Here is a 13,373-nt window from a genome sequence, read left to right on the forward strand (position 1 = left end):
TATACGTGGGTACCTATTTACAAACATCGAATTTATGTATCATCTTAAGACACGTTATTATAGTTAACTATAAATTATATAACCGCAACTGATTCGTTAGTATCAGTACATAAATTCGTCACATAAAATTTGAATACATTGTTTCAGATAAGTAAATCAAAGATGTGATTAAACACAGAAGAACCTAAACATTAAAAAAAAAAAAAATGAATTTATAGTTTTTTTCAAGAACTTCAAGTTTTTATTAATTATTTTCTAATACTTTTAGTATGTCAAGCATTTAGGCAATAACATACTTTGGTGTTATTTATAATACACCCTCCCCTCATGAGCTAAACTAGCCGTTATTCACCTATATAAATGTATGGATTTATATAGTCCAACTATATCAATCCATAAACTAACTGGATGCGTGAGTGTTCCACTGACTCGGTATAGGGTTATAAAACAATATAATATTTCGAATACTATCCTGCAGTATTCAGAAATTCAAAACAATTCGTCGGAAAACGATTGGAATTTTCTGTCCATACGGACAAACATTACGATAATACAAATTAAAAACCACTTATATGTTATTGATTGTTATTATTTATGCTCATCCCCATTGTATCCTTTAAATATAGCATTTATTCAAATTTTGATTTTCCAGTAGTCACTTAGATTTGTTTGGCATGTATCTAATATAGTGTCCTGAACTATTCTTCCGCGGGCCGTAGCGATACTGACCTTTTTTTTTTTTGTCAAATGGTTATCTCTGTCGTTTTAGACTTTTTGGTCTGTTCATCCACGCGTGTGATAAAAAAAAATATTAGCTTTGCTCTCCCCCTCCTCCAGGAAATTGTGATGGACTTCCGAGTTCCGCTCACGGTCGGACCATCGTCACCGAGGCCTAACCTCAGCAACAGTGGCGGCGGCGGCGGTCACCTGCAGCTCTCGTCAATCCGTACCGCGGCTCACACCGGATTAGCGAGCGTCCCAGAGGAGTATCTGCACTCTGCAGCCCACCGCCGCCGACGGAATTATACATTATTTTATTATTATCATTATTACAGTTGACCGCCACCGGATGCTCGGATCGCCTCCCCCAACCGTCATCTAGACACACACACACACACACACACACACACACGTACACACACACACGTACACGCGCACGCACACACATTTACACACACACACACACACACACACACCTTCCATCGGCGGCGGCGCGCACCGAGAGAGACGATGCGCAGCGGCGGCGGCGGCGATTGTTAGTGTTCGCGCGCCGTAGCGGGTTTTATTCGGTCCGCGACGTTTAGTAGCCGTAGTCACGTGCCCCGTGTGTACCGCTGCCGTCTGTCAGTCCGTCGGCGGCGTCGCAATAATAATATTATTGTTGTGTTATCTCTATTATTATTATTATTATTATTATAGCACTTGCAAGAGCTGTCTCGCGACTTTGCTGAAATTTCGCATTTTTCGACTTTTTGGAGATATTGAAAAAAAAAAAAAAAACCGTTAGACTCTTTCCGGGCGTTAGTCGGTGGAGCGCGCGCGCGCTTGTCGCCCATCAACCCGACAGCTTTCGATCCGGATCCGCTACCATAAGTGTATAATCTACACGTCCGGCAAACGGAAGCGACGACACCAGTTATGGAGTCGCGTCTGCAGCGGTCGACGTCCCGATGCGACCGCTATCACTATTGCCGTCGTGCTGCCGTCGACGCTTTCCCGATGACGTCAACTCTTGTGGCTGTCTTGTTTTCTCTGATCGTCTTGCAGATCGTGTCCAACACAGGTAATGCATATAATATATATATATATATATTATATTTTTTATACACACACACACACACACATATACCTATAACCTATATATCATGTGTCTACATTTGTTATAATTGATGCCTACGTACCAATAAGTACTTTAGACAAATTTGTTTGTCCGTTTTTTTTTTTACATTTAATTTTTATACCTATATACATGGGCGAAATTAGGAGTCAGACTATTCAGGCTATGTCCTGACCTAATACTGAGTGGATAACACACTGACTTAATAGAATTTAAAATTTAAATAAAAACTTCTTTTGTAATTTTATAGTCCATGCCTACGTATCTAGTTAAATTACATTATGTTACGGATAATATTATAAAGTTTGTAGAATATTAATTATAAAACGCTAGGGGAATGAAGAAATTAATTCAGCAAACACGGGCAAGGCATTCAGGCATTCTATGCAATTTCCGATGTCCATACGGGCAGACGGTTGTCATATCGTGTGAAATAATAAAGTACTGTGAAGTTGTCGATGGTGCAATTAAAGGGTGGAGGTGATGAACCCGAGGGTCGAAATTTTAAGAGCAACAAAGTTTTGATGGTGCCATAAATTGTGTCAGTTAACTTTTATTGTAAAAGGGAGTTAGTAAAGACAAATTAGATTGAAACATAATACTATATGCACTTATTATACTTACTAGATTACAATTGGTGACTAAATAAGTATTTTTCTGTTAGTAAATATAAGTGTTTGGTACTATGGTACCTATTAATTATGATGTATGATATATATATATATATATATATATATAATTTATAGTAGAAAGAAGAATTCCTAGTAGTATTTTCTAAGTGTGTCATACTGGAAGTCCATAGATTAAAATATTATTACTGAGTGTTAAGTATAGCAGGCTCATATATATAATAATACATATTTTACAACTTTAACTTTCATATTATATTATATTAAATTGTACCTAACACAACAAATAAATTTAATATACCTTATAAGCATAAGGCTTGTACTCAATCAATCATATATATATATATTGATAACTAATATCTATTGCCGAGTATAATATATATATATATATATTATACCTAACCCTAACCAGTATAAACATTTTGTTGGACAAATCGTAATTTTTGTCTTATTGAATTTTTCTAAAAAAAATATATAAGCATGCAAATTCAAGTTTTATGAAACGCCTCATCAAAGTTCAACGTTTAGAAATTAGAATTATAAAGAATGAGAACTAACCAGTTGTATCAGACTTAACCAAACACATATAATTTACGAAGAGAAACTTAACGTTAAAATGTGATCTTTTATACATCAATATTTTAGAAAAATTTTTTTCAAACCAACTCGCCCCAATAAGAATTATTAAGTAGAGCATGTAACTTTTTTACATCCCACGATGACACGAATAAGGTGCCGGGTAAGGGTACTTATAATTATATTTTAAATTTATACATTAATTGTAGGTGTTGATTAAAATGTATTCTGCAGTTGCCGGGCATTTTATATAAAAATCATCAACATTTTATACCTTGAACGTAAAATTGTGTACTCAAAGTCAGACGATAATAGTTAATAACGATTTAAACAAATGTAGCTCAATTTGTATTTAATCGAATTAGATTGCATATAAAATATGCTTGATCACAGTTACATCCAGTAATCGATGATAATTTTCCGCAATGTGTCGTGCTTTTCCTACCCCCGGTAAAAGCTGTACTTAGTGGGGGTAGATGCAAGTCTAACACTTTTACTATCAAATTAAATTAACGAATCAATTGATTGCACGTCGAAATCATATTATAATTTTATTGTAATAAAATAGTGATCGGGTTATAGATAGTTTTGGAATAGAGGCAAGCGTTGTTAATACGATAATATCCATACTGTGATTGAAGATAATTCAATTGAAATACAATATAATTTTTATCGTAATCAGTTATAGGTGACACATATTTTAAATATTTAATTTATAGTTAAATTTACGAGGTTATTAAATAGGTAACAATAAAAAAAAACTATTATCACATATTCACATCAACATATTATCAAAATATTTACAGAAATAATAAGACATTGAGAATTGATATGAGATATTAAATGTATGATCCATAGTTTATAGCGATATGAATACAGACTACAATAATGTACCATGATTAATCATGCAATCATACAATAAACGTTACTATTTTTTTTTTCAAATTTTATGGATGAGTTAATCTGGAGATTATTTTCATTTAAAAAAACTATCAAAGTACAGGTATATCGTATACACTATAAGTATCTATACGTTTCTATTTATAACACTATGTAAATATATAATATAGTTATTACAGTACTTATATATATATATATGTTCTTTATTTTAATAGATACGATTTCATCATTTATGTACAATTAATTATTAATTCAATTTTTATTTCTCAATTTGTTTAATCAGGGCTAAATTAAAGGCTTTAGAAGGGGGGGCTAAGTGGGTTGAATACCACAGTTCCTATACCTACATTAAAAAGACCCTTGGGATTCTATTTTATCAAGGCTATACAATTATATAAATGTTCTATTTAGCAAGTATCAACACACAACGTGTAAATATTTAACTAGAACTAGTAGGTATATTATATTATGCAGGGCTTTCACTGATTGCAGTGAGCATTTCTCTCGCTGAAAATGGTTTTGAACATTTACAATGACAATACAAATTTTTTTGTTAATTCTCAAGTTTGTACATGTATTTCTGATTGTAATTTACAAAATATACTCGTATTAATATTCATGTTTTAAATGTACACACTATATGTATTTGAGTAGTGATGACATTAGTGTACCCTACACATAAAGATAAATTCAATTATAGTCGTTTACAACTCCTATAGATATATATCGTTATCTACTGTTTGATTTATTAATCGTTTGATATTCGCCAATTATAATAAATTTAATACGGTAGGTAAGTTTGAATAAGGAGAGTAAATATTTATTTCACAAGTGTTGAACATAGTTGTACATGAATATATGAAATAGATAAAATGAAACACATACAATTTAATTTTTGGCAAGATGCAGACTAAGTTGGTGGTTATATGCCAATGAAAACTATCCCGTGCAATATAAGTTTTAAATTATTATTAAATACTTTTGTTTGAGATAACTTAAAAGACTTTTTGCAAACGTTCTGTTTCATAATGGTTTCTATTTTCAATTCTTATATAAAATGAAGGCACGCCTTCATCAAAATTGTGATGGCGAAAAGCATTAAAAAAAAAAAATTAAGATGTAAAAAAACAGCGTTTTTATGATATGCATTAAACCAAAATGTATACCTTAACAATTACAAGTTATTAAAATATTATCAAAGCTAAAGATGTTATTATAAACCCAACGATACCTTATATTTCATAGTTTAAAATTAAACGATGTTCACAATCTAAATAGATGATCTTTTCTGTGTAGGTATTCCTTACCAAAATATATTTATAAATACATAAACATAAATATAGGTACATTAATCCTTGTGTTTATTTTTCGATAAAGATAGTATAAATATAATTTTTTTTTGTTTAACATATTATTATCATTTTATTTAAAACATAAAATTTTAATATTGATTAATACAAAATGAATTTCTTTAAAACAAAATTGGACATAACCATATGAATTAATTAGAATTAAAAATAAATTATACTAATAGTATAATACCCGTGAAAACTTCATATACCTAGGTGAAATATAAGTGAATATCATTACTAATCCGTATATTATATTTAATTGTATTTTGTTATTGATTTTGGTAAAAAAAAACCTTTTCCTATATTATGTAAATGAAACAAAATAAAAATAAAATAATATTACTTATATTATTTAATATATTATTCATTCTAGTGTTATACCAAGAAATTTATTAAAAAAATGTATTTTTAAAGTCAATACAATTTAACATAGTATCGTAATAATTGATTTTAATGCATTTGCAAAGTTCTGAATTAGTTTATAATGATAATTTAATTTTCATAATTTTCTTAATGGGTTTTTTGTAAACACACTACAATGTTTTAAAAACGAATTTAAAACTTTCTCAATCTCTAAATATTGTTAAAACGAATTATTTCTTCATTATTTAATGTTATAATGTAGATTTAAAACTAAAAGCTATTTCACTTGCCCGAAGTTTTTTATGTTTTATATATTAATTAGCCTTTCCGCGTAAATTTATGTTCAAACTTGATAATATAAATTTATATTAATAAAATCATAATTTTTTGACAAATCAGGTGATTGAATTTTTTTTTTTAAATTTGCAGCAGTATCTACATGCAATGTACTACCTATCCGTGTTACAACAATACAACGTCTACTCGATATATTCTATACATTAGCAGTCACTTTCTAATATTTAATATCATTATAACATGTGTAAATAATAAATCTCTTTGAATACATACGAGGAATTACTTATGCATACATAATAATACTAATATTGATGATATCGTGTGACGTGTTTTAATTTTCGCACTTAAGCTGAACAAAACTTCGGAGAAAATTATACACGTTTTTTTTTTTTTTTTCAATGTTTTTATTATATTTTGTCATCTTCTATAAGGAGAAATAGGTAATGGGTTTTTTTTTAACGAAGTAAGAACCTACAACATAATCTAAACCTAAAATTTTTGTTAACTTATGTAATAATGTCATATTTTATATATTTTATCAACTTAGCTTTCGCTGTTGAATAGGAAACGGTATTTTATTTTTGTTAGGTACTTGTTACACAATTATTAGTATATTTTGTTTTATTCAATCACTTTAATAGCACGGGCGTTATTATGCCGTAAGAATTACAACTTCTTTTGCATAGGTGCCTATTTACTATGTACAACAAGAACATATGTCTAAATTAAATTTTGTTTTGTAGTTGGGCAGTGATTATACTAAATATGCATTTAATAGTGATAGGTGATGCCAGGCAGTAGTGAAGAATGGTTGTTATATATTATTTAATATTTATGTATGAACTGCAGTAGATAATATGTATTTGTTTCATCATATACCTAGTATTGAAAATGCATAGGTACTTTTTAATCTAACTATATGGATATTATTTCTAGTGATGAAGAATGAAGATAAAGTATAATTCACTAAGCATTGAAAAAATAAATACAATATTGTGATTCTAATCCATATTATTGTCCTACAATAAAATCGTACAGAGTACGTTTTATGCGAAAAATCATTATCAAGCTTTTAGAAAATGATATAAACTACATATTATATATTTGTATCGAATTATTAGAAATAGACTGTGTTTTTTTTAACAAAACTTTTTCAATGAATAAAATTATTATTATAATATATTCTATTTTTGTAAAAAATATATTTCTATAATTCTTGTTTGAAAACTTGCACACTGTTGGGTATTAAAGGATCTTGATGTTGGCTTACTATAATGGCTATTTGAAGTTATGCACGCGTCTTCGTTTTATTTTAATCTTCTCTCGTAAATATTAAATTCGCAATCGCAAAACCTCAGACACAAAAACATTATTATTAATTTGTCCTCTCGTTCTATTCGATCAACATACCATATTAAATTATTTGCATCCCGTTTTTTCTACTCTTGTTATTGTACGCCGGTCATTGTCCATTATTTTCAGATTATAATCGACACATCCTCCTGTAGTCCTGTCTTCGGTTGTTTTGTCAATCAATTTCACACTGATCTCGTTTCTTTTGCATTGACCGGTTTTTTTTTCATAAACCATATCTACCCAAGCATTCACGTGATTTATGACTGGATCTCTATAATGAACCGTAAAAGCCAACAGGAATCATTTTCTCTGCAAATATTCCGTATGATGAGGATTGATGAGATATGCTTCTCTCTATATTATAATGTATAGAAAAAAAACCGGTTGTATTCCAAACCTATGTAGATTGTATTTAAATTAATTTTGTATTGAACTATTTACATTATTCAACAATGATTAATATTCATTCTCTATAATCCAAAATTAATATTTTTTAACGTAAATATAATTTTAACATTGAACATAATAAATTTGTTTTTGTACTAAACTACTAAGTATTGATGAATTTAAATTTTAAATTAAAAAATTATCTAATTAATATTTAAATTAAAACTAAATTTATCGAAATTCAAATTTTTACTATGTTATGATATACCCGATACATTAGTAGGTATAATACACGAATACGTCTTATGAATATTGGTTCAAAATACTTAGCACTTTAATGTTTTTATACATAGAATATGCATCAATCGCATTGGAGCAACCTCTGCAAAGACAGGGGGCTATATAAAATAAATTAGTAGATAATATATTTATTTATTCTAGAATATACTTAAAATATGGATAAATTATAAACTAAAAACCATTTTAGGATAGCCCACGTCATTATGGTACCAAAAATGATAACCAACACAACTTTACTGTGAAGGACATTTCACAACATTCGGCACATCTGACGAAGTATATGGACCGGGGGCCCCCTTTGACAAAATGCTGATTGCGTTACTGGGCATCAATAGATAATGCAGTTGGTAGTTTAATTTTTTAGTTTATTACAATTTACGACAAATCAGTACAATGAACTACCAATAGATAATGAAAAATTGTCTTTTGATAATTCAACAACAACAATAATAACATGTGAAATCAAAGTAAGCATATATATAAATAAATAAACTTTTACATTTATTATAAAATATTTTCAGTAGAAAATGAAATTAAAAAATAATTTACAATATTATAGGTAGTATAATATTATACATAATACGTACAATATACATATCCATATTTTATTTGACAACAAATAACAATCGTCAAGCTATAGTCTCTTTACACTATAATTGGGGTACCTGATTAAGAGAAATACAATTATTCAAAGCATAATATATTATTATTCAACGTTATTCAAGTAGAGACCTATACATAATATGCAGTGCTGTATTGTTATTGGTGAACCGTCCTGTATTAAATTTGTCATGCATCGTAGACTACACTACACAAGGCAGCTGTGAGGTTATAATATATTATAACTATTTCCTTTTGTATAATAATAATAATAATATGCACTCGTACCCGAGCTCTGTTGGCCCATCTATTTTTAGACGAACACTTCCACGGTCGATAGCGGACTATACAGACTGGCGCGTATATTAAGAAATTTATATGAAATGAGGAAACACAACGTCATAATATACCATAACATTGGTGTATGGTTGTAAGTCCCCGCCGGCCATTGATAGGTTAATAAATTAATTATGCGCGTATAATAATTATAACAATATATTTTATTTTAAAGTGCTCTCTTGTGAATGATAGATGGTATGTGCTAGATTGGTACTATATTTAAGGGACTATAATGTTCATGATGGAAATTCATCAGAGTGAGTCTTTGAACCGAGTTTGTATAAACTATAAAGTCTTAGTTACGTATACATATAGAATTATAATAATAAAAATAAATCTCGTATTTTTAAAAATTTTAAATATGTAACCGTATAATATACATATACCTATCTACCCTACCAGAATCTAAATAATTTGCAATATGTGTTTTGTAAACGTGGAACGCCAGGAGCTGCGCGGGAATTTGACGAAAAGGTATTTCTATAAAACGGTAAAAATGTCATACATTTCGTAAAAGTTTAAAATGTCGCATGAATGCTTCGCTCGTACGTTATGTTTTTCTCATTAAACATTGTTTGCGTTACGAGTGAATATTAAACTATAAATTATAATAATATAATAATTAATTAATAAAATATATGTATTATAAATTATAATGGGGTAATTTTTGTACGACACTTCGGGATTTTAATTAATATTTCCTATACAAATATTATACACCGGAGCAGGTCGTATTATTCGTATCGGTGTAAACTTGATAATAATAATAATAATAATAATAATAATAATAATAATAATAATAATAATATTATAATTACTGCTATTATGTACGCCGATGAGCTGAAACCAAACAAAGGGATAATTTATGTGGGCGTTTATAGAAAGGGAATATAGGCTTTACACGTTCTGACGTTCATTTCTCACCTGGAAATGAAGTTTACTGATAGTATAATTGTTGGTAAATATAAATACAGATGCATGTTTTTGAACATCGTGTTATGTGTGTATAATAAACGTGGCTGGAGGTGAATAATATAATATAATATGTATACGACATTATGACAAGCGGACGACCTATCGTAGATGCGTGTACATGCAACCGCGACTTTCGTGTGTTTATTATACAAAATTAACCGTACAATACTATATTATAATATGGTTCGTATTCAACAACATATTTCTGTTTGATAATGTTAATAAATGTTTACGTGTCTCATTGGTAATTTTAATGAATTATGATATATATTATAGAAACTGGTATAGGTAGATGTATTCGTATAGCCGCACTATAAGGACATACCCAATGTTTTAGTAATAAAATTGTGTTCGAGATTAAATTGGTTTGCAACGAAATTTACTATAATATAATATTATATATTATCACCAATTGTATCGTAGGTATATTGTATTCCCTATATATAAGCGACGTCCGGTTAATACTTTAAAAGCTTTTTTTGTGTTGTTAAAACATATTCTTAAACAGAGAGTAGAATTATTTCAATATTTAGGTACGTGTACTGTGGATATTTTATAATGTATCTGTCGGAGATACGGGAGAATCGCGAAAATCTAATTTGTCTTCCATTTTGTCATTATTAAAGTGTAGGCCCCTTTTAACGCTGTAAACTACATGATATATGAACGCGCGACGTTAGTATCTACAAACTACATTATAACCAAATTACCTAGATGACCGGCTTTATACTATACAGAATACATTATAATAGGTTTAGAGGTATACAAAATCGGTCGGAGTGTCGGACCATCGACCATTTTGATATCAGTATAATATTATTATAAGTACATTATACTGAAATCATGCGTTATCTAACTTTTACGAGTGTCCCACAGCGGTGTCAACGAAGAACCGGCTAAACTTTTGGGTTTGCGCATATACATAGTGATAAATGATAATAATATCATTACGTTTAAAGTCTTCGGACTTAAACTACACTCTATATATAGTATATACTGTAGACCGTGATCACGATGGTGTCACCTACACGGGTGTTGGGTACCGGGTTTCAAAGTTGCACGTAGTGCCAGTTGAGTTTTGTTTGTGTCCATGGTGATAATATAATATATCATATACAATAATGTACATTAATAAATTATATAACAGGCATCATGGTGTATAATATATAAGTACATTATTAAGATAGATTTATTTGCTAAATTCATAATCGAAAATAATCTTGTATACAAATTATGTCAAATCATATATCTACCTAATGTTTTAGTCATACCGTATTACTGTCAACTTTTGTCATGATATAATTGCATACGTTGGTGAGACCTACTATTATGAGGTATACTATGAACTTTGTGCATATAGCGAGTTGTATATACTTGTACTGCAGTCTGCAGGTACGAGATAACTTATATATTATTTTACACATTTAAAATTAGGTGGGTACATATAATGATAATATTATGACCATAGGCGCAACTAGGGACATCTTTCCTGCAAGAGGGAGGCTAGAACTGTATATCAGCTGCATATATACTGATAATTTATATTTTTAACTAAAATATATGATTAAAAAACTGGTGGGCTACGGGGAAAACTGGGAGGGCCAGCACCCCTCCCCTAATTTCACCAACGATTATGGTGCATATCTGAAACTCCGAGACTCGAACAACGGTCTCCGAGTATAATGTACAAAAAAGAGAAACGGTGCAGAAACGATATAATGAAATATATAGGTACACATCGAGCTGTAAGGTAAACCGACCTGGCGCGTTGGACCGAGACGTAGTGGCCGGCCGATGCGGGTGCAACGCACACGATATAATGATAATAATAACAATAATATAACAATATCTGCGTATAGAAGCGTGTCGCGCGGAGCATACGGCTAACGGCGATCGCAGAGTTCTGCAGCTACAACTCATATACCTACGATATGAGTATAATAATAATAATATGTGGGTTCCTACAATAATAATGGTATACTATCTGGAAGATACGAACCGACGACCCGGTAACCGGTATGCGTGACACACACGCACACGTGCTGCAGGCATTCTTATATATGAAATACATACATTATAATATGGTTTCCATTATAATATATTGTACGATGATATTATCGCGCCAGGGCAATGCGTATACAAAGCAACACATATATGACGCATAGTTATTATATTTTCGCGATTAGATGACGACGGCCGCCGGACCGCAGTGTGCGGAACGCGACTCCAACAACCCGTAACGTGAACGGCGAGCGCGTGTGCCCGACCCAAACTGGTTGCGAGTGGAGAGAGACAGAGGGAGAGAGAGATCATTTGTTTCAGCTCCTTTCGAGCCCGTTCGTATTGTATACAACCGTGTGTGTATGTGTGTGTCGCAATCAGTCGTTGTGCTCTGTTGGCGTACGACGACGACGACAACGTTTTTTCGAGGAGACCAGCGGAACGCGCGTATCGTAATCGTCTCTCGGAGTTTCCGGTAAGTATAAAATGCAGTCTGTCGTAGGTACTCGGACTTGGGGGCAGGTGCTCTGTTCGCTGCAGCTCCACCACGCGAGACCTGACCGAGCTCGGGCCAGAGGGTTACGACCGTCGTCGTGTTTCGGATCGTAATTGGCCACCGATCCGATGACGATCGGCGTGCAACGATCGCGACCGTCAATATATTATTATACATATTATTATTATTATTATCATCATCGTCGTCGTCGTCGTCGTCGTCGGCATCGCAGTTGTTTGTTATGATTATATTGTCTTTTGGCTAATGATACCCCCCGATCGCCTTCGGTCCATTTTGCACCGTAGTAATCGATTCCCGTTGGCTGTTCCGACCAAGACTGTAACGGGTTTTGGATGTTATGTTTACGCTCAGTAAATCGCCCCTGCAGATTGTGCACACGCTTTGCGATCGTAATTCGATACGCGCTATTCTTTCGCGCCAACGCCGTTTACCACCACCGTGTGCCGCCTACGGCCTTGCATAATATTATTATAAAATAAATAACGTTCCGAACGCAAACAAAATTCGATCGAAATAATTCTGAGCTCATCGTATATAGTTTATCATGATAATATTATTATAGTACGTATATACTATTACAGTAACTGTTCATGATACGACTATCCAGTATCCCGTACATTTATTATACCGATGTCCTAAACTTTTAATTGGCTATCATCTGGTCATATACCCCAACAATAATCTGCATCGGATAGACTATATCCCCTCGTCGGGGTCGAGAAATGGCGTATGAGTTTTCTTAACTTCCAAACAATAAAAGCGGAAACTGAACACTAGCTGATTATTATATAGACGTAGGAGTTTTGTTCGTGGTCTGTAAAAAATCAATTTTATTTCAAATATTTTTTCAGTGATATTTTTATATTGCAAACGATACAGAGATTCTTTGAACAGCGAATACTCGTTATTACGAAAAACATTGACTTATGATCGAATATTTCGAA

At 31.6% G+C, this 13,373-nt stretch overlaps 1 protein-coding gene across 1 annotated transcript in view; it reads left to right on the forward strand.

Moving 5' to 3' along the window:
* The first annotated feature begins 1,262 nt into the window (after positions 1-1,262).
* The window catches only part of LOC100573263, a 49,507-nt gene continuing 37,396 nt past the window's right edge, over positions 1,263-13,373 (forward strand). The window contains exon 1 of the mRNA XM_003241094.4: positions 1,263-1,783. Coding sequence (XP_003241142.1) covers positions 1,639-1,783 — 145 coding nt within the window. The 5' untranslated portion in view covers positions 1,263-1,638. The remainder of the gene's footprint in view (positions 1,784-13,373) is intronic.

The sequence above is a fragment of the Acyrthosiphon pisum genome, chromosome A3 (genome assembly GCF_005508785.2).
Source record: "Acyrthosiphon pisum isolate AL4f chromosome A3, pea_aphid_22Mar2018_4r6ur, whole genome shotgun sequence".
NCBI classification, from domain to species: domain Eukaryota; kingdom Metazoa; phylum Arthropoda; class Insecta; order Hemiptera; family Aphididae; genus Acyrthosiphon; species Acyrthosiphon pisum.